The sequence below is a fragment of the Daucus carota genome, chromosome 3 (genome assembly GCF_001625215.2).
Source record: "Daucus carota subsp. sativus chromosome 3, DH1 v3.0, whole genome shotgun sequence".
NCBI lineage: Eukaryota > Viridiplantae > Streptophyta > Magnoliopsida > Apiales > Apiaceae > Daucus > Daucus carota.
Window position 1 is genome coordinate 42,813,694 of NC_030383.2, and position 19,855 is coordinate 42,833,548.

Here is a 19,855-nt window from a genome sequence, read left to right on the forward strand (position 1 = left end):
ATTTTACTAAAAATTAAAGACCTTTACAAGCAAATTTAAATTTGTTGTTGCCTGCTGATTTGGTCAAAAATATTTACAGTCGAAAATATTTCCGGTACTGGAATTTTGCTGTATTTTCCAACTATAAATTCCCGTGATAAATTCGGACGTTTTCAGTTTTTCGACGAGAAATGGTCGAAAATATATATTCGACCGGAAACGATAAAAAAATGTGTTCAACTAGGTCTAGTCAATTATATTTAGTCAGCTAGTTTAGTCGAAAATCTACATTTTCAATCGTTTCTGGTTAAAAATAGCCACACAAAATCAAATGTAGTTTAGTCGAAAATCTACATTTTCAATCGTTTCTGGTTAAAAATAGCCACACAAAATCAAATGTCCTAACCCCTATCCTTTTCGGTAGCCGTTATTTCCATATCCCTTCTTCCTATTACCCCGTTGTCTCTTTTTTTTTCCTTTCTTTCCTTCCAAAACTCAAGGTTATCATATGAAATCTTCACAAGACATCAAGTATTTTTTTTAGTCATTCATTATCTATATATGTCTGTATGCATTATATGCTTGTCTTGAGTTGTTTGTACCATCATTCTCCGGACTCGCTGGCGACGTCTACTGCTCGGATCTGAACAAGTCGGCTACTCCTCGTAATTAGTTTGGAACTCGCTATCAAAGAACAGCCGCGTGTTAAGTTTTCGTCGGCGATTTGATTCCTGCAATCAGACAGTCGCGAGTAGCACCAAATATTAAATACAAATAGGCTTATTGACCTTTAAAGTACCCTCAAAGTTTGGGGTTGTACCAATGCGGCGGTCTTGATGTTTAACTTGGCCGATTCAGGTGTCCAAATTTCACAAATGTTCCTTTTAACCCTCATACCTATATTAATGAAAAAATGGGTATATAATGGATGGACAATTATGACATTTTACACATGAGGGTTAAAAGGGCATTTAATATTGATGGTTAAAAGAACATCAATTGTATTCTTTAGGGGTTAAAAAGAATGAGATGTATACTTTAGGCGTTAAAAAGATCGAGCAAATTTTACCTTTAATAGTAAATGTCAAGTTCACCCTCCGTTATATACCATTTTTTTACTGCATACCGGTATAAGAGCTAAAATAAACATTTGTAAAACTTGGAGGGTTGAATCGAACGAGTTAAAATATCGAGGTCACGTCAGTATACTCCAAACATTAAGAGTTAAAAGGTAATTAAGCATACAAGTATGAATATTTATATAGGCTCATGATCAAATAGAAATCACTCTTAAAATAAAAACTAGAAACCAGTTTCCCTACCACTATTTAGAACTACAGGTATCACTAATTTATACTACACTAATCACTGTTTTTATACAGTATGTAAACAGCGATTTTTATTTTCAAAATTGAGAAAATCTACTTATCTAAACTATTGATAATCGATTATAGATGATCAATTTCATCCGTAGGAAGGTTCTTGGCGGTAGGAAGCCGCAAGAGAAGTTGTATGATAATGGTAAGTAGTCGTTAGTTTTGTAAGTTATGATAGAAAGTATATGTGACTATTGGTGATGATAGACAATGGTGGCAAGTCATAGAAACGTCTGGTAATGGTGGTAAGAGGTCCATTATTACGATTTGGGTGAAGATGATGGTCATATACGTTGCATATATGTGTGTATATATATTTATATTTGTGAGATATGCTATATATAAATTAGTGATATGTTATGTACAAATTAGTGATTGCTGTAGTTAAAAATAGTGATAAAAAACTGTCCAGAAACTGGTTTTTAGTTTTTAGACTAATTTGGTTTCTATTGGAGTAGGACTATATATATATATATATATATATATATATATATATATATATATATATATATATATATATATATATATATTACAAGGGATGATTCTATACATTTCTACTCTCTATTTTCCAACCCCTTATGGTGCCCTAGCGCTTCTATATTCATAACAGTATACTTGGGCTTTTCTTCGAGCTATATTCATAGCACAACAGTATACTTGGGCTTTTCTTCGTGCTATATTCATAGCAGCATACTTTGGTTTTTCTTGTCGTGGGCCCTGTCTTCGGGCTTCTATTTCCTCCAAATGGGATGTGGCATAACACTAAGAAATCATGACATGATATAATAACATTAAAAAAAAATTATCCGTGTTGAGGATATTATGGGCTGTGTGTCCAGCATCTCCATGCTCGAACACGGGCGCTTGTAATGTGCTATGTATAAGGAAATAAGGTAGCAACTTCTCTACAAGCTCGGGCTCTTAGAACAACGGGTAAGCGCCTGATCCTAACAATTGGTATCAGAGCCACGGCATTGGGGATATTATGGGCCAGCATCTCCCAACACCAACACGGGCTTGTAATGTGCTATGTATAAGGAAATAAGGTAGCACTTTCTCTACAAGCTCGGGTTTTTAGAACAACTGGTAAGCGCCTAATCCTAACAATAATCTGATTTTATATAAATACACCGTCGTTAATTTTGTAAAGGTGATGATCACAATAGAAGCTGCATGTAGTCAACACAGAAGCGTGATAAATATTGGAACCTAAGAATTAAGTTATTCAGAAGACAATAAACAACTACACATATTCATATCAACAAACACCGGACTGCATCAAAGTACTGATACAACCTAACTACAAATCTCTTTTTGATAATTAAGGACTGACTAATGAATAATGCATTTAAATTGTGATTGCACCTTAATTAACTATAGTCCTGGTTGAGAAGATCCCAAATGTCACTCCAGCAACTTCGGACATCTTCATCTGGTAAGGCGGTGGTTGCAGTTGCTGGATCGAATGATTCATCCTTCTTCCAAATTAGACCACTTTCAGCGTCTAAAGTTTTCAAACCACCTGAGGATGCCATTAACAGTCCCTCTAATGAACCTTCTTCTGGACCTTGGGTCCCTATTTCTGCAAAAATATCCTTCCACCACTCGATGCCATCTTGATCTTGCAGCGGTGTTGCTGGTGATTTTATCTTGTTGATGATTATATTACTATTATTGTTGTCATTGTTGTTAATGTCGTTGCCGCTAATTTTATCATATATTATTTCCCCAGGCAAAGGAGAGTGCATGTCACAATGGGTATTCAGATTACAGCAGGGTATGCTTGCCCCTTTTGATAAGGTCCGGGGAAGGGGCTTCAAAACTTCATGAGTACTCGCATTACTAGTAGTCGCACTGCTTGTTTGTTTCCGATTAATGAGCTCTTCCTCTTCCACCACCTGTTTCTGGCCATGGTAGCTGGTAGTTGTAAGTTTTTTGTGAAAGTTGGTGTTCCAGAAGTTCTTAACGTCATTAGCTGTCCTTCCGGGAAGTCTTCCGGCAATTAGTGACCATCTACATTCAATAACACACATGATTTAACACATGCATAGATGATTGTGTAAAGCAACATAAAATAGAGCTCTTGTATTTAACATGCAACTTTATTTTTGTAAGAAGTTTATATTAAGTTTTTATTTGTAAGAATGTTACTGGGCTGTTTGGGTGAGCTTAAAATAAATGCTTATTGCTTAAAGTAAAAAAGTGAAGTAGAAGTTAGAAGCAAGTTAAGACTTATAAGTGATAAAAGTGTTTGGGAAATAAGTAGAAACCGTGAGACAAAAGCTAGTAATCGTAGCTTTTTTTAAGTACTTCTTGACTTTTTACACAAACGGTACAATAAGTGCTTCTAACTTATAATTCAGAAGCCGAGCTTATAAGCCCGTGCCAAACGCCCATAGTTTCATACATGTTAAAACTTCAAATGATAAAAAGTTGCGTGAGATATATATGTTTGGCTGAGTTCCATGGAGAAGAAGACAAATAAGAAGTAGAATTTGTAAAAAATTAACTTTCTTAATTTTCAACTAATTAACTCCTCTCGAGAATACTTTTCGAAAGTGTTTCTAATTTTAACACAAATGATTCAAAGAAAAAGCACAAGCATGTCTTTTATTAAAAGAATGTGTTTCTCGTTGCAAAAGAGGCACATAGTTCGACTCTAATTAATCAGAATTTTTTTTATAGTTATGTCATACCTCCAGGACTTGTGAGTCATAACTTATAATGATAAACAGCTGGGTCCAGACAATTGCTAAGAAATTCTACGAGTGTGGATTATAAGCTAGGTTTCTTTGTTTCTTTTTTGTTTTATTAAGAAAAGACTGTGCTTTGAAATAGAATACAACTGCAAATAACTGAACTGCGAATTGCACGCGCAAACTGATTAGTTTTATTAGAGCTTTTAGCATGATTTAAATTCAAATAATAGTTTGAGCGAATAAAAATATTAGCTAGAGGAAACTATATGTGTTGATCATCTCTACCTCATGAAACTTAAAATCATGATATACGTCATTTAATATCATTTCATGCTGTACGAGTGAGTGAGCTTGCCTGTTTCCCAGTAACTTGTGAAGCCGCACCATGAGATCCACTTCATCCGCAGCGAAGTCCCCTCTCTTGATAGTTGGTCGTAGATAGTTGAGCCACCTTAGTCTACAGCTCTTTCTGCATCTATTCAACCCTGCAAAAGAAGGAAACTATTTACATTCACATCACCAGTAATGTGATGATAAAATACTTCATAATAAAATTGAGTACAAATTTTTTCACAAAATAACACGTGTTAAGTTTTGATTGGAACGAGTTCTTATATTCAAATATATAACACCAATTAAAACATCTCGTCTCAATTATCACGTTATTTGGTACGCGTGTTGAGTTAATTAAGTTGCAGTGTGTGCGTGTGTGGACTATGGAGAGAGATCTGTACCTGCTCTACGAGGGACAAGATGCCACTTCCCTTCACCATACTTGTCAATACATTTTCTGAGAAGGGCATCCTCATCAGAACCCCATGCACCCTTTCGGACCTTCAAAGGATTACCAGTGCTCTTGATCATATCCTTTGAACACACTTTCCGCTTCAAGTTAGTATTAGATAAATATCAATCTAATGATGCAGCGTGCTGTCTGCCTGGAGCTCGCATCTGTTTTATACAGATAGTCAATCTAGCTCAACTAGTTAACCTCTACGTGCTTCTTTTTCCGCCACAACATACGTAAATCCATAAGCCACCCCAGAATATACTGCTTCTTATCATCCTAATTACTTGTTCTCTTTCTATTTTTATTTTTTTTGCGTAAAACAATATTTATTTCTTTACAACAGATAAATATTTTACGTTTTCATTCAGTTGATAGCATATCATATTAGTATTTTCACGGGTCACTAAATCTACTTATCTACTTATCTATATAATAGCCCAACACGTTCGTGTCAAACCTCTCTCCTGAGCAAATAAATTACCCAAATGTGTTTGCTTATACTAGATTAATATTAATTTTCTTGATTTTGGTTTTAGGTTTCCTCTTAATTCTAATTCATTATTTGCAGAACAAGATGATATTTGAGTTTGGGAGATAAAAACTATGAAACAATTATAAAATACAGTGAAGGACAATTACGAGTACAGAACAAGGAGACAAATCAAAGGTCATATTAATAGCCTGGCGCTTTGCAGAATAACGATCCTGGACGAATAACGCTTGCAAGTGAATAACAGTTATACATGAGTCTATCAATATACAATTCATTTAAAAAAAAGTTGATTTTGCAGCCTTAGATAGAAAGAGATGGACGATGTAGATGGAAGATTCTAAGATCGAACTTAAACCTATTTTGAGTTCATACAGTCTAAACTAAACTAGTCATTATAAATCAATTCTTGTTTGTAAATATCCATAATAATAAGAATTTTTTAGTTATTAATTATTGTAAATTAATTATACTCCTCCTATCCCATTCAATCGTATATAATCCTTTTAATAATCGATACGCATTTTAAGATAAATATAAAATCTAATTTAATAATTTTTTAAATACATATTTTATTTTTTATATGTTCCAGATATCGCAGTATAAATACGAATCGTTAGATCTTATTACTTGATAAACAGTTATATACATGATAACAAAAGATATTTATATATAATATTTAAATATGAAAAATTGTTAATATTTTCAATGATCTAAATCAATTTTATGTAGGTTTTGTAAATAGAATAAGCCTCTTATTTTTTTTTTAATTTTTTTGCGTTCTAAACTAAATATAAGTAGATTTTGTAAAATTAAAAAAAAAGATTTTATAATGAAAATATTACCTTTTTATGTTTAAACCAGATAAAAGAAGGTCTTGAAATATAATATTTTTCTTATTAAAAAATTCATAACTATTTTCCTGCCTTCAATTCTCTGTTTTAATTTAAATATAATTATTAAACCATCACTATTGTTTTTTTATTTTCACTCATTTGAAGATCTTAAACTCCCATCACGTGTATATATCAGCCTATAAAATATTTATAAATAATTCATAAAGTAAATTTATATTTTCAAAAAACCACGTACGGCTACTGAGTGAGTCATGGTGAGCGTATGTCCGGAAGATTAAATTTCCTCCTAAAATCAAACAATTCGTTTAGAATATTCGGGCTGGAGCAAATATTATTCTCGATGTACGACTGTCTGAAACTGTTGAGGATATATATATCACGTGTTTTTAAGATGTCCTAACCTGAATAATATGCCGAGAATTTTAATAACTTTGATAATTGATAGTCATCTTGTAAATTTAACAGGTGCACATGGAGGTTTCAAAAAATGATTTTGATGTTTTTTATTGTCTTTCGCCAATTATAATATGTCCAAAATATAATTGAATATTATTGAGCTATCCCTTGTACGTAATAAGGAGGTGGTCGAGTGGTACTGTTACTCGTTAGCCCGGAGCTAGCGAGTGAGAGATTAATCGATTCATAAACGGAAAATTGGTGGTACAAATTAAAACATTCATATCCTGGTCTAATAAGTAATGATATTAATGTCTCGATGGACATTTTATTCCTTAACGTGATAATATAATTCAAATTATGCTGCACCGTGAGCATCATAATTCATAATTAGCAGGGTGAGCTTGCCTGTTTCCCAGTAACCTGTGAAGCCGCATCATAAGATCCACTTCATCAGCACTCAAGTCCCCTCTCCTCATGCTTGGCCTAAGATAGTTCAACCACCTTAATCTACAGCTTTTTCTGCATCTGTCCAGCCCTGCAATACCTCAAAACTAACCTACATAAACTGCACGGACATGCATGCATGTGTGCAATTTGATTACACTAACCTTAAACTGAAATAAATAATCCCTATATACCTATAACTTAACTTGTAGAGGGGGGGAGGGGGTGGAGAGAGAGAGGGAGGGGGGAGGGAGAGAGAGAGAGAGAGAGAGAGAGAGAGAGACCTGCTCTCTGAGGAACAAGGTGCCACTTTCCTTCTCCATAGTAGTGAATGCATTCTCGGAGAAGAGCATCTTCATCTGAACTCCATGCACCCTTACGCAGCTTCAAAGCGCTAACATTCTCCATAGCTTTGGGATGCATACTGAAGTTCTTGCAGATTGGGGATCCGATTCACCTTATATAAATATACAAATAGAGTTGGCTCTTTCATTTCTAGATTCCACAAATCATTCCAATGTGTTGTCTACCTTTCTCCACCTGTTCAACGGATAACTGAAAACGTTACGTAGCCCAATCATTAGCTTAAAGTTGGACGTGCCTCTTTATTTGCCATATAACATGGAGGCACTGATTTTACCACAATTACACTGAATTTTATCATTCCTTTTCTCGTTAATGTGAAAATAAATATGATCAGAAAACAGTACACAGTAATTCACATCAATAAATTCGATAGAATGTTCTTAGATAATATCTGATATACAAATATATAAGCTAGTATATTTTATAAGTCCTATTTAATTAGCATGGTTTACGGCTTGGTATAAGCATTGTCAAATAAGCCAAATTGGAATCCTTCGGTTCTATTGGCCGCTATATTATTAAACCATGTATTTCTGGATTTTATGCCGATTTCTAATTTTCTGGAAGTATCTTCGTACGTTCGATAGAGAGGTCCCCTTATTTGGATGTAGCGCTAATATCACTATTGTGGCACTACAGTCCTTGCCGGAGAAAATTAAGTTGAACATGTTACCATCTCATTTATGATTTCTTGGCATTGTATAATCGACTTCTGGATCTCATCAATAAAATTTTTGTACTCTCGGCAAGTCGCAGGCACCTCTCTATAGGGGGCCAAATTCATGCATCAGCACCTATTATTTTAAAATTTTCGTAAAATTTTTATCTATTTTACTTTAGGGTGTTGAATTTGTATACGCTTCATCTTTGTGACCACGAATTCTATTTTGTAGTTTTATGTCAACAATGGCATTCTATCCTATTTTTATTAATAAATGGATCCCTTTAATTTTAAGTGGATTATCAGAAGTAAATTACAAATTTTAATTATTATTATATAATTTTTTTAATATATTGATTTAATTTTTAATACCGACAATTTAATTTATGAAACAATTCGTTAAAAACTATATAATATTTCAGAATTCAAATAAAAAATAGTATAATTGGTATTATTAATCAAATTCATAATACAAAATTTAATTCAAACGGTAAAGTATAAGAGTTGGTGGTAACACAAACTCAAACTCGGCCGAGAATTAATGAGGCCCCTGCCACTATCTCAACACAATTATTGATATTGCAGCATATTGTGAAAGGATTGCAACAACACATTGTCAAAAAAAAAAATTCATAATAAATTGGTTTTCAACTAAAACTATATAAGTTAAATATTCTGTTAGACTTCAAATAACTATAAATTAGACATAAAAAGAAAATTCAACTAAAGGTTACACATAACATTTATCATGTCTAAAACAATTTTGAATTAAAATTTTTAAATTTTACTAAAAATTCCCTTACAAGCAAATTTAAATTTGTTGCTGCTAAATATTTTTTACTATATTTACTAAAACAAAACACTACACGAAAAACGGCTAAATTGGACCGCTAATTTTGACATGTGGATATTTTCAACCGTTTATGATCGAAAATAGAAATAGTAGATTAGTTGATTGAAATAGTTAAAAAAATGACTAAAACTGGTCAAATATGGTCACTGTAAAAAAGGAGCAGTCAATTTTATTCTCACCAGTTTTTCATGCCCGCTGATTTGGTTGAAAATATTTATGATCGAAAATATTTTCATTACTGGAATTTTGCTGTATTTTCCAACTGTAAATTTTCGTGATAATCCCACACCCTTTCAGTTTTCGACCAGAAATGGACGAAAATATATATTCAACCGAAAACGATCAAAAAAATGTATTCAACTAGGTCTAGTTCTTCTTTCTATTACCCCGTTGTCGCTTTTTTCCCCCTCTTTCTTTCTTTCCTTCCCAAACTCAAGATTATCATATAAAATCTTCGTATGACATCAAGTATTTTTTTAGTCATTCATTACCTATATAGAGTTATGTTTGTATTCATTATATTGAGGTGTTTGTACCATCATTCTCTGGACTCGCTGGCGACATCTGCCGCTCGGATCTGAACAAGTCGGCTACTCCTACTAATCAGTTTGAAACTCGCTATCAAAGAGCAGCTGCTCGTTGAGTTTTCGTCGGATATTTGATTCCGGCAATCAGACAGTCACGAGTAGCACCAAATATTAAATACAAATAGGCTTTTTGACCTTTTAAGTACCCTCAAAGTTTGGAGTTGCACCGACGCGGTCGTGATGTTTTAACTTGGTCGATTCAAACCTCCAAATTTCACAAATGTTCGTTTTAACTCTCATGCCGATATGAATGAAAAGGATATATATACTTTGGTTTTCCTTGTCTTCGGGATTCTGTTTCCTCTAACTGGGCTGTGGCATAACACTAAGAAATCATGATATGATATACTAACATTAAAAAAAAAGCCACCCGATTTTATATAAATACACCGTCGTTAATTTTGTAAAGTTGATGATCACAATAGGAGCTGCATGTAGTCAACATAGAAGCGTGATAAATATTGTAACCTAAGAAGTTATTCAGAAGACAATAAACAACTACACATATTCATATCAACAAACACCAGACTGCATCAAAATACTAATACAACTTGTCTATAAATCTCTTTTCGATAATTAAAGACTGGCTACTGAATGCATTTAAATTGTTATTGCAACTTAATCAACTATAGTCCTGGTTCAGAAGATCCAAAATGTCACTCCAGCAACTCCGGACATCTTCATCTGGTAAGGCGGTGGTTGCAGTTGCTGGATCGAATGATTCATCCTTCTTCCAAATTAGACCACTTTCAGCTTCTAAATTTTTCAAACCACCCGAGGATGCCATTAACTGTCCCTCTAATGAACCTTCTTCTTGACCTTGGGTCCCTATTTCTGCAAAAATATCCTTCCACCACTCGATGCCATCCTGATCTTGCAGCGGTGTTCCTGGTGATGTTATCTTGTTGATGATTATATTATTATTGTTGTCGTTGTTGATGTTGCTGCTGCTAATTTTATCATATATTATTTCCCCAGGCAAAGGAGAGTGCATGTCACAATGGGTATTCAGATTACAGCAGGGTACGCTTGCCCCTTTTGATAAGGTCCGGGGAAGGGGCTTCACAACTTCATGAGTAGTCGCACTGCATGTTTGTTTCCGATTAATGAGCTCTTCCCCTTCCACCACCTGTTTCTGGCCATGGTAGCTGGTAGTTGCAAGTTTTTTCTGAAAGTTGGTGTTCCAGAAGTTCTTGACGTCATTAGCTGTCCTTCCGGGAAGTCTTCCGGCAATTAGTGACCATCTACATTCGATAACATACATGATTTTACACATGCATAGATGATTGTATAAACTAACATAACATAGAGCTCATGTATAATGTATTTAACATGTAACCTTATTTTATTTTCTAAGAAGTTTATGTTAAGCTTTTATTCGTAAAAAAGATGTTGTAGTTTCATACATGTTTAAACTTCAAATTATAAAGTTGTGTTCCGTGGAGAAGAAGACAAATAAGAAGTAGAATTTGTAAAAAATTAACTTTCTTAACTTTCAACTTAACTTCTGTCAAGAATACTTTTCAAAAGTGCTTCTATTCTTCGAGTGTGGATTATAAGCTAGGGGCCTCTAGGTTCTTTGTTTCTATATTGATTTCATATTAGGAAAAGACTGTGCTTCGAAATACAATACAATTGCAAATAACTGAACTGCGAATTGCAATCGCAAACTAATTAGTTTAATTCGAGTTTTAACCTTGATTCAAATAAATAGTTTCAGTGAATAAAATATTACAGATCGAATACTATGTTGATCATCTCTAGCTCTCGATGAACTTAAAATCACGATATACGTCATATAATGATCATTTCATGCTGTACGAGAGTGAGTGAGCTTGCCTGTTCCCCAGTAACCTGTGAAGCCGCACCATGAGATCCACTTCATCCGCATCGAAGTCCCCTCTCTTGATAGTTGGTCGTAGATAGTTGAGCCACCTTAGTCTACAGCTCTTTCTGCATCTATTCAACCCTGCAAAAGAAGAAAACTATTTACACATCACCAGTGACGTGATAATATATAGAAAATACTTCAAAATAAAATTGAGTACAAAATCTTATACAAAATAGCAGGCGTTAAGTTTTGATTGGAATGAGTTCTTATATTCAAATAAATAACACCAATTAAAACATCTCGTCTCAATTATCATGTTATTTGGTACGCGTGTTAAGTTAATCAAGTTGCAGTGTGTGCGTGTGTGTGGACTATGGAGACAGATCAGTACCTGCTCTACGAGGGACAAGATGCCACTTCCCTTCACCGTACTTTTCAATACATTTTCTGAGAAGAGCATCCTCATCAGAACCCCATGCACCCTTTCGCACCTTCAAAGGCTTACCAGTAATCTTCATACCCTTTGAATGCATGCTGCACTAACACCAAATAATTACACACTTTGCGCTTCAAGTTATATTAGATAATATCAATCTAATGATGCAGCGTGATGTCTGCCTGGAGCTTGCATCTGTTTTATACAGATAGTCAATCTAGCTCAACTAGTTAACCTCTACGTGCTTCTTTTTCTGCCACAACATACGCACATCCATAAGCCACAGGTTGCCCAGAATAAACTGCGTTTTATCTTCCTAATTACTTGCTCTTTATTTTAATTTTGAGTAAATTTCAAAGTTGTGCCCAAGGTTTACACACATTTTCAAAATGTTGGTGATCAATGTTTCAAATTCTAAGAAAGGTGTCCAAATTTTATCTCCGTTTTTTAAAATGTGGCTCCCGTTACATGTCACTAAGAGCATCTCCAATGTGAGGTGCCAACCAAAGTTGCTAAACATGCTTATTCATCAAAAATATCAATATTTTATTTTCTCTTTCTTTTAAGTTACTTTTGGCACCCCTCTTATCAATATTCACTCCAATGGTTGGCAACTAAAGTTGTCAAAAATACTATAATTTTGTTTATCTAAAATTAGATAGGATATTATAGGCTTTTATGACAATAAATGAATTTTTCCCATTTTGGGAGGGTGCCAAAGATTGGCAACTTTGCTTGGCACCCCTATCACTCCAATGGGTAGCCAAAAAGATTGTTATGCCATGTCATGCCACATGGCATTTTGGCACCTCTCTTGGCACCCCCATTGGAGATGCTCTAACAGAGTAACGGACAGGGGGATAAAAATGAGTTCCAAATTTTCAGAAAGGTGACCAAACTTTGGCTTCTTCAAAAAATGTGGCTCCCGTTAAGTGATATTTAGCTGGAGCCGCATTTTTAAAAAGCGGGGCCAAAATTTGATCATGTTTTTGAGAATTTGAAACCCCAGCCAACTTTTGAAAATCGGTCTAAACTTTGGTCACTAACTCTGGAATTTACTCTTTCATTCTTTTTGTGTAAAACAAATATATATATATTTATAGTTCCTCCACAACAGATATATTTTACCTTTTCATTCGGTTGATAGCATATTAGTACTTTTTCGGGTCAGTAAAATAATCTATTAAACTTTATATATCGTAGAGTTACAGAAATTTATACTACAGATTTGTAGGGAAGATTCTATATTTATATAATGCAGAAACATTGCATTTTGCCAAAGTTGTTGAAAAAGTACGTACAACCATTTGAAGCACGAATAATTTTCTGACTAAAGTGTCAATAATTAACCATCGCATTTATGAATGGCAGACCTCGGTGTCATGAAGTTTATGAACACTCATGTCCAATCGAACAGACCATAATTCCAAATTATATTAATTGTTTTGTGTGGGGTGGGAAGGAGAAAGAGGTGCCACTTTCCTACTCTCAGTCCTATGTACCGTAGTAGAAGTCTAAAGTCTACAGTCTCCGGTCTACACTCGACAGTAACAGCTGAGTGAGGTTTCCCCTGCACATAGTAATTACTTTTACGTCTACGTGGTTAAATCTGCTCAACCCTCGACGTGCATCTTTTTTAGCCGTAGCGTGCATGCAGTGCACTGATAACTAATTTATTTCGTATTATCCTAATATTTTCATTATTTATAGACGTGTGCTAATTCAGTCACGTACTTGTTTTGCTGAGTGTCGATCATCATATTTTTTATACGAACAACTACATCCACAGAAACTACATCAAAACGTCAGTCCCCGGCGCAATAAGAAGAAACGACCGCACACTGTATTAGAGCATCTCCAAAGACGTAATTAATAATGTATTTTTGTTAAGGATGAAGACATGTGTTTCAATAAAAATGGCTTCACTACCAAATACCTTAAATTTTGATTTAAGATATTGTAAGACTTATTTTTCAGAGCAAGTTTAACGATATCTTGAAATGATGTTGTAAGCTTAAATTTTAGGTATTTGGCTAAAATAAGTGCTCGAGAATTATATTGTTAATGTCTTAAAATAGCAGGAAATCCAACAAGTATCTTTCTTCAAGGCACCATCATACTTGACTAAAATCATTTTTATCAATAAAAATTAACCTTATCTATATTTCAACACACCTCTTTACTCTACTCTTTTCACTTTCTCCAATAATAATTCAAATATATTATTATTCTAATTATAAGACACAATTATAAAACATGTTAGAATTCATACATTATAATTATATCAAAAATTAGTACTATATTTATAAATCACTTGGTAGGATTTGTAGGACTTGATTTTAAATTAGATTTTCATTTGACTGTTCAAATTAGTTTGTAATTTTCATTCTAAACTTGTTTTGTATTGGAGTAATTAAAATTTTAAATTATTTTTTAAGATTAGCGTGTTTGAAGTTTCTTATCAAGGACTATTGTGCTTAACATATGTATACCTTTTTTATTGGTATTGGGAATTAATGAACCTGATATATATAAATACACACGCGCATACACAAAAACCTTAATATTTTACATATATTGAGATATTTTAACCTCATAGTTAAGGAGAAGTTTGATATACACGAACAAAGATAAATCATAAAATGTAAATCAGCTTCAAAGTAGGATTTCCAACAGAGTTAACATATTAAAAATTAAATTCAAAAATCAAGCTATGCGAATCTATACATGCTTAAGTTGCTGTGTCCATGTCAGGTCGGGGCAAGTAACTGGCGAATAGGAGAGAAGTGGTCTTAGTTTGTCCCTCTGATCTTTTCATGAGAAAAATGAAGGAAAAACAAGAAACGATCATTTTCACATTTCCACGGTTTGGACTATGAGTACTATACAATTACATGTGGTGCAAGTGATTGTCTGACTAAAGTGGTAATGATTAACCACCTCATTTATGAATTCCCGGCATTATATTATCGACTCTTGCGCATGTGTAATATGACTACAGGATCTTGTTTCCTTGGTCCCATAACGTCTTCATGAGCATTTGAGCATTAAATAATTCCTCCTATACTTCATACACAATAGTCCTCAGTTGTATACCGGAAATAGGAAACCTGAAATGTATTTTAATATTTTTGTAAAGTATAATTTTGAAATTTATTTTTAAGAACTTTATACGTATAGTAATTTATTATTTAACATTTTATTCAAAAATAATTAAAATAAACGATAATACTATACTTTATATAAGTACTATTAAAATGTTGTTCTATCACCCAAAAAAAACGTATACATATAGACGGGTGGGAATATCATTCAGCCAACTCATAACCACCGTACATCTTCTCCCACTGACCCCCTAACTAGAATCCGCTAGAACCCCCTAAATAGAATCTACTAGAACTACTATGACTAATTTGTTCATTTTCAAATAGAGAAAAAGACGATCCATAGCAAACAAAAAATATTTTGCACCCGAGGATATAAATAAAAGTGGCAAGAATACTTCAAAACTCCATAATTATTCGTTGGCCGGAATCAGAAGTAAAAATCTTGGAGGAGATCTCTCGAAAAGTTTCAAGTGCCCATTTCGGACAACTCTCCGTCATCTTTCTTTGGCTTAGTGGTATGTATGTATTTTCATGGTACTTGTTTTTCTAACCATGAAACATGACTAAGTGATCCGACTCACATTGGACCAAGTGCCCAAGTGATCTAGCCAATAGTGGGACAAGAAATATTGATGGTGATGTGGGTGGGGGCTTCCGAGGAATACAAATAACCTCTGATCTTTTTCAGCTTTGAAGAGCATCTGGAATAACTAGTAAAATTGTAACTCTATTGTACCTTGATTGGTGCATTGATTTTTGCAGCGTTAATGCTTTTGCTGGTTGGTTTCAGTATCATAAAACTGCTCCAAAATTGGCTCGATTTCAAGATGTAGAATATATGTTGAATCACCATTTAGCAGAGTTACTAGGAACGGAGTCTCTCTCTTGGATGGGGCATCAAGTATTCAATATTAATTATTTGACTAATATTTTTTGTGTTAAGTCAACTTTAAGGAATGATTTTTCATCTTGTTTTTCTTTTTTGTAAACAAATTTTAATTATATAATTTTAATATTTAGTTTCTTATAACATCGAAGAATATATTTTGAAATTTATAATATATAGAAAATTTTGAAATCCAAATCCTGCGTTCGAAAATCATTCCCAATTTACATTTTCAATAGATATTCTTGATAAACATGAAGGTGGAATTTCTGATGATAGTTATGAGCGTAATATTCATGATGATAATGATAGATATGGGTTCAAAATGGGAATGGTCTGAGACGTATATTGGTATTTATGTATGAGGATAAAAGGCTCTCTCCAGTTATTAGAGTCTGTTCCCCTTTCTTTCGAGTCATTCCGGAGTTTTCTACCCCTATGAGACATCGCCTTGAATCATTTTTTATGCAAATAATGACTCGACCTCATATTGTATACATTTTAATATAAAAATGGATGATTTTCATGTTTCGAGCCCTACATGTTGTAGGCTCTTTGCTACTTCACTTCGTCGGCGTACTTATTTCTATTTCTTAAAATTGGTCTCGAGATCAATTGTTTGAACTTGGAAACAAATGAGAGATCCCTTCTTAAAATAATTTCAATTAACGATGGCTAACGCACCCACGTGACGACACTAGTCACTATCCAGCAAAGAGTGGGGAGACTCTTCATGACTATTTTAAGAGATTTAGTGCTGAGATGTTCTATGTCAGAGGAGTGATCACGATGAGATCGTAAATTATTTTTTTGATTGTTAGGCTAAAGATAAGCTCCAACTTGTGGAAAAACATTCAAGAAAATAAACCTAGGACAATATAAAATTTCTATCCGCAAGCCGAGCCATACAAAATTCTGTAGAAGTCTACTACTAAGTTGGAGAAGGGGGGCCACGTGCCACCCCCGAGAGACAGGCACCGATAAAAAAAAAAAAAAAAAGCAAAATACTCTCAAACACTTGAAAAGGAGGAGCCCTAGGCCAGAATGGATCTGGCTAGAGGGGAAAAGACTCTCTTATCTTTGAAGAGTCATTACCGGACTCTTATTGTAATAAAATATTCATGTTCATCCATTTAATTAATATAATGTTACAATTGAATATAAATATCATTATTGGAGTTCAGAATTCTAATAATGTATTAACTTGTTAGGAAATTATAAATATTTTCTCTTATATTTATATAGGAGTCAATTAGGAAACTCATTGACATGTTCAACAAGTTAGAAGTAATTTAGAATATCTTTAATGAGCTACTCAAACAAACTCATAATTTTATATTTAAAGAACATTTGAAAAATAATGTTTACTCCAGTGATTTTTATAGTTTTAAGAGTCTTCTATCACACCTCTCTTTCGAAGGATATCAAAACTCTTAACATATATTTTTGAATTCTACTCACTTTTTTCTCAAACTTTTCAATATAAGAAGTAAGGTTAAAATTATCATGATATTTAATATATTAACGTCTCTTTTTAAATAACGATTTAGTAATACATCCAGCTAGAGATGCTCCTGGTGCACCCAATTTAAGGTGACGAGGACAGGAGCTGCACGTGTAGTCAACATACAAGAGTGATTAATTGTTGGTGCCCAAGACGTACAATGAAGAACTTTGATATTCATATTAACAAACTTAACTAGACTGGATAATTGATATAACTTACAATCATTGCTTATTAGCCTGGCTCAGAAATGCATTCTTATTGCAACTTAATTAACTATAATCCAAGTTAAGAAGGTCCCAAATGTCACTCCAGCAACTCCGGCCATCATCTCCTACTAAGCCAGCTTCCGTTGCTGGGGCGAACGATTCATCCATCTTCCGAATCAGACCTCTTTCAGCCTCTAGATTTTCTGAACCACTTGAGGATGCCACTAAATGTCCCTCTAATGAGCCTTCTTCTTGACCCTGGATCCCAATTTCCGCAAACAAATTCTTCCACCACTCAGTTCCATCTTGATCTGGCAGAGCTGCTGCCGGAGATAACGTCTTGTTCATAGCCATACAACTATTATTATTGTTGTTGCTGCTGCTAATTTTATTATATACCATTCCCCCGGGCCAAGGAGAGAGCTTGTGCCCTATGGCATTTGGATTGTAGCAGGGTACGCTTGTCCCTTTTGATAAGGTCCGGGGAAGAGGCTTCACAACTACATGGGTAGTAGCAGCACTAGTTCCGGCGTTACTTGTTTGATTTTTATTCACAACCTCTTGCGCTTTCACCACTTCGGTCTGTCCATGGTTGCTGCTAGTTGTAAGCTTTTTCTGAACGTTTGTGTTCCAGAAGTTTTTCACGTCATTGGCTGTCCTTCCCGGTAGTCTTCCGGCAATTAGTGACCATCTACATACAACAAAAAAAGATGATTTAACACATGCTTTCGGGAATTAGTTAAACTAACATGATTACTCGAATTTTATTATAAGAAGTTAATGCCCCTGTTTGTTTCCTCTTTTCTCGTTTTCTGTTTTTCTTGACCCTTTTGCGTAAATAACCAGAATATTTTTAAGAAGTTGAGAATGCTAGTTTCTCTTTCTCTATCGGAGGTTTCACTTATTTTCCCAACACTTTATTAACTTATTTATTTCTCACTTCTAATCGACTTCTTTATGTAAAAAGTCACTTTTTTTAAAGTTTAATACATGTGAGCAATCATAGTACTCACTTATTAAAAAGAGTAAGAGAAAATTCCTCTATAATTAACTAGGTAGACAGCTCCGACAGCTTCAACATACCCATAGCCCACAGGAAGTACTGCAAATTATAATGATAAGCTGGGTCCGGACAATTGTTAAGATATCGGTCAGGCGCGGATAAGCTAGGGCCTCTTGGTTCTTTGTTTATTAGTGTTTCCAAATGGCATTAATTCGAATATTTCTGTGACTCGAATTCGAATTATAATAATTTCATTGAGGTTTGATACAGTACTCACTTTGATTGGCATTTTGAAAACATCTTCAAATTGAACTAATCAAAAAGTAAACCAAAAATAAGTTCCTAGCTCCATTATAATAAGGTACGCAAGTTTTGAAACTCAAACTGTTCCACATCTTGGACCTGACTCAGATTGCGCATAGAATTAAAGTTAATATTTTAGTTTTGCTTACTACTAGTAAAAAAAACGACTGATGTTGTCGTCTCTAGCTTAATAAAGTTCATCATTTCATGTAGTGAGCTTGCCTGTTTCCCAGTAGCTTGTGAAGTCGCATCATGAGATCCACTTCATCAGCAGCAAAGTCTCCTCTCTTTATCGTTGGTCGAAGATAGTTGAGCCACCTCAGTCTACAGCTTTTTCGACACCTATTCAACCCTGCAGTATGAACAAAACTATTTACATCACCAGGAACATGATAGTAATATACATAATTCAACTTAATTGTGGGAAGAATTGTGTACCTGCTCTCCGAGGGACAAGATGCCACTTTCCTTCACCATACTTCTCAATGCATTTTCTGAGAAGAGCATCCTCATCGGAACCCCATGCACCTTTTCGCAGCTTCAAAGGGTTACTGGAACTCTTCAAAGCCTTTGGATGCATTCTACTCTTCTGACTTCAAGTACTGTTCTAGATAGATTGATCTTCTGATGTGTGTTGTCTGCTTGGAACTTACATTATGCATTTCTTATATAGAGATTGTGACTTTAGCTTAATATTTTCACTTCCACGTGCTTCTTTTTCCTCCACAACATATGTACATCCATGAGCCACTGGTTGCCCAGAATAATTAACTGGATTTTATCATCTTAGTTATTTGAATTACATTAACTCCGTAAATCAAAAATTATTTTTGTCCTTCACAAGTCACAACTTTTAATCACTAGTTACACGTAATCCTTAACCTTATATGTATTAAACAAATTAACTACTAGCTCCCACAGTGAAAACTGTTAATTTTTACTTTTTTTTTCCAACTGTGACCTGAAATTTCAAAATAATGCTTAAAAATTGCCTAATTTAAAACCACAAATATATACCCAACTAAAAACAAAATTACTAATATGCGTTGTCCACATTCAAGTCTACATCAACCTG

General features: G+C 34.2%; 3 protein-coding genes across 3 annotated transcripts; all 3 read right to left on the minus strand.

Moving 5' to 3' along the window:
* Positions 1–2,590: 2,590 nt before the first annotated feature.
* LOC108213488 (transcription factor MYB1) lies at positions 2,591–5,105 on the minus strand. The gene is made up of 3 exons (XM_017385289.2): positions 4,789–5,105; positions 4,410–4,539; positions 2,591–3,368 (listed from the first exon to the last, which is right to left on the minus strand). Exons 1-3 carry the CDS (start codon positions 4,916–4,918, stop codon positions 2,726–2,728), a joined length of 903 nt encoding a protein of 300 aa, XP_017240778.1. The 5' UTR covers positions 4,919–5,105; the 3' UTR covers positions 2,591–2,725.
* A 4,675-nt stretch (positions 5,106–9,780) lies between these two features.
* LOC108213641 (transcription factor MYB75) lies at positions 9,781–12,124 on the minus strand. The gene is made up of 3 exons (XM_017385443.2): positions 11,724–12,124; positions 11,341–11,470; positions 9,781–10,745 (listed from the first exon to the last, which is right to left on the minus strand). Exons 1-3 carry the CDS (start codon positions 11,863–11,865, stop codon positions 10,124–10,126), a joined length of 894 nt encoding a protein of 297 aa, XP_017240932.1. The 5' UTR covers positions 11,866–12,124; the 3' UTR covers positions 9,781–10,123.
* Positions 12,125–17,421: 5,297 nt separating this feature from the next.
* Positions 17,422–19,477, minus strand: LOC108192278 (transcription factor MYB113). The gene is made up of 3 exons (XM_017372751.2): positions 19,219–19,477; positions 19,003–19,132; positions 17,422–18,165 (listed from the first exon to the last, which is right to left on the minus strand). Exons 1-3 carry the CDS (start codon positions 19,358–19,360, stop codon positions 17,538–17,540), a joined length of 900 nt encoding a protein of 299 aa, XP_017228240.1. The 5' UTR covers positions 19,361–19,477; the 3' UTR covers positions 17,422–17,537.
* Positions 19,478–19,855: the final 378 nt, after the last annotated feature.

What these genes read in the sequence shown, in the direction of transcription:
- LOC108213488 (XM_017385289.2), bottom strand. Translation starts at nt 4,918, where the DNA reads ATGATCAAGAGCACTGGTAATCCTTTGAAGGTCCGAAAGGGTGCATGG. An exon ending in TCTTGTCCCTCGTAGAGCAG is followed by an intron (nt 4,540 to 4,788) that starts GTACAGATCTCT and finishes CTTCTTTTGCAG; the next exon opens with GGTTGAATAGATGCAGAAAG. An exon ending in CACAAGTTACTGGGAAACAG is followed by an intron (nt 3,369 to 4,409) that starts GCAAGCTCACTC and finishes TATTGAATGTAG; the next exon opens with ATGGTCACTAATTGCCGGAA.
- LOC108213641 (XM_017385443.2), bottom strand. Translation starts at nt 11,865, where the DNA reads ATGCATTCAAAGGGTATGAAGATTACTGGTAAGCCTTTGAAGGTGCGA. An exon ending in TCTTGTCCCTCGTAGAGCAG is followed by an intron (nt 11,471 to 11,723) that starts GTACTGATCTGT and finishes CTTCTTTTGCAG; the next exon opens with GGTTGAATAGATGCAGAAAG. An exon ending in CACAGGTTACTGGGGAACAG is followed by an intron (nt 10,746 to 11,340) that starts GCAAGCTCACTC and finishes TATCGAATGTAG; the next exon opens with ATGGTCACTAATTGCCGGAA.
- LOC108192278 (XM_017372751.2), bottom strand. Translation starts at nt 19,360, where the DNA reads ATGCATCCAAAGGCTTTGAAGAGTTCCAGTAACCCTTTGAAGCTGCGA. An exon ending in TCTTGTCCCTCGGAGAGCAG is followed by an intron (nt 19,133 to 19,218) that starts GTACACAATTCT and finishes TTCATACTGCAG; the next exon opens with GGTTGAATAGGTGTCGAAAA. An exon ending in CACAAGCTACTGGGAAACAG is followed by an intron (nt 18,166 to 19,002) that starts GCAAGCTCACTA and finishes TGTTGTATGTAG; the next exon opens with ATGGTCACTAATTGCCGGAA.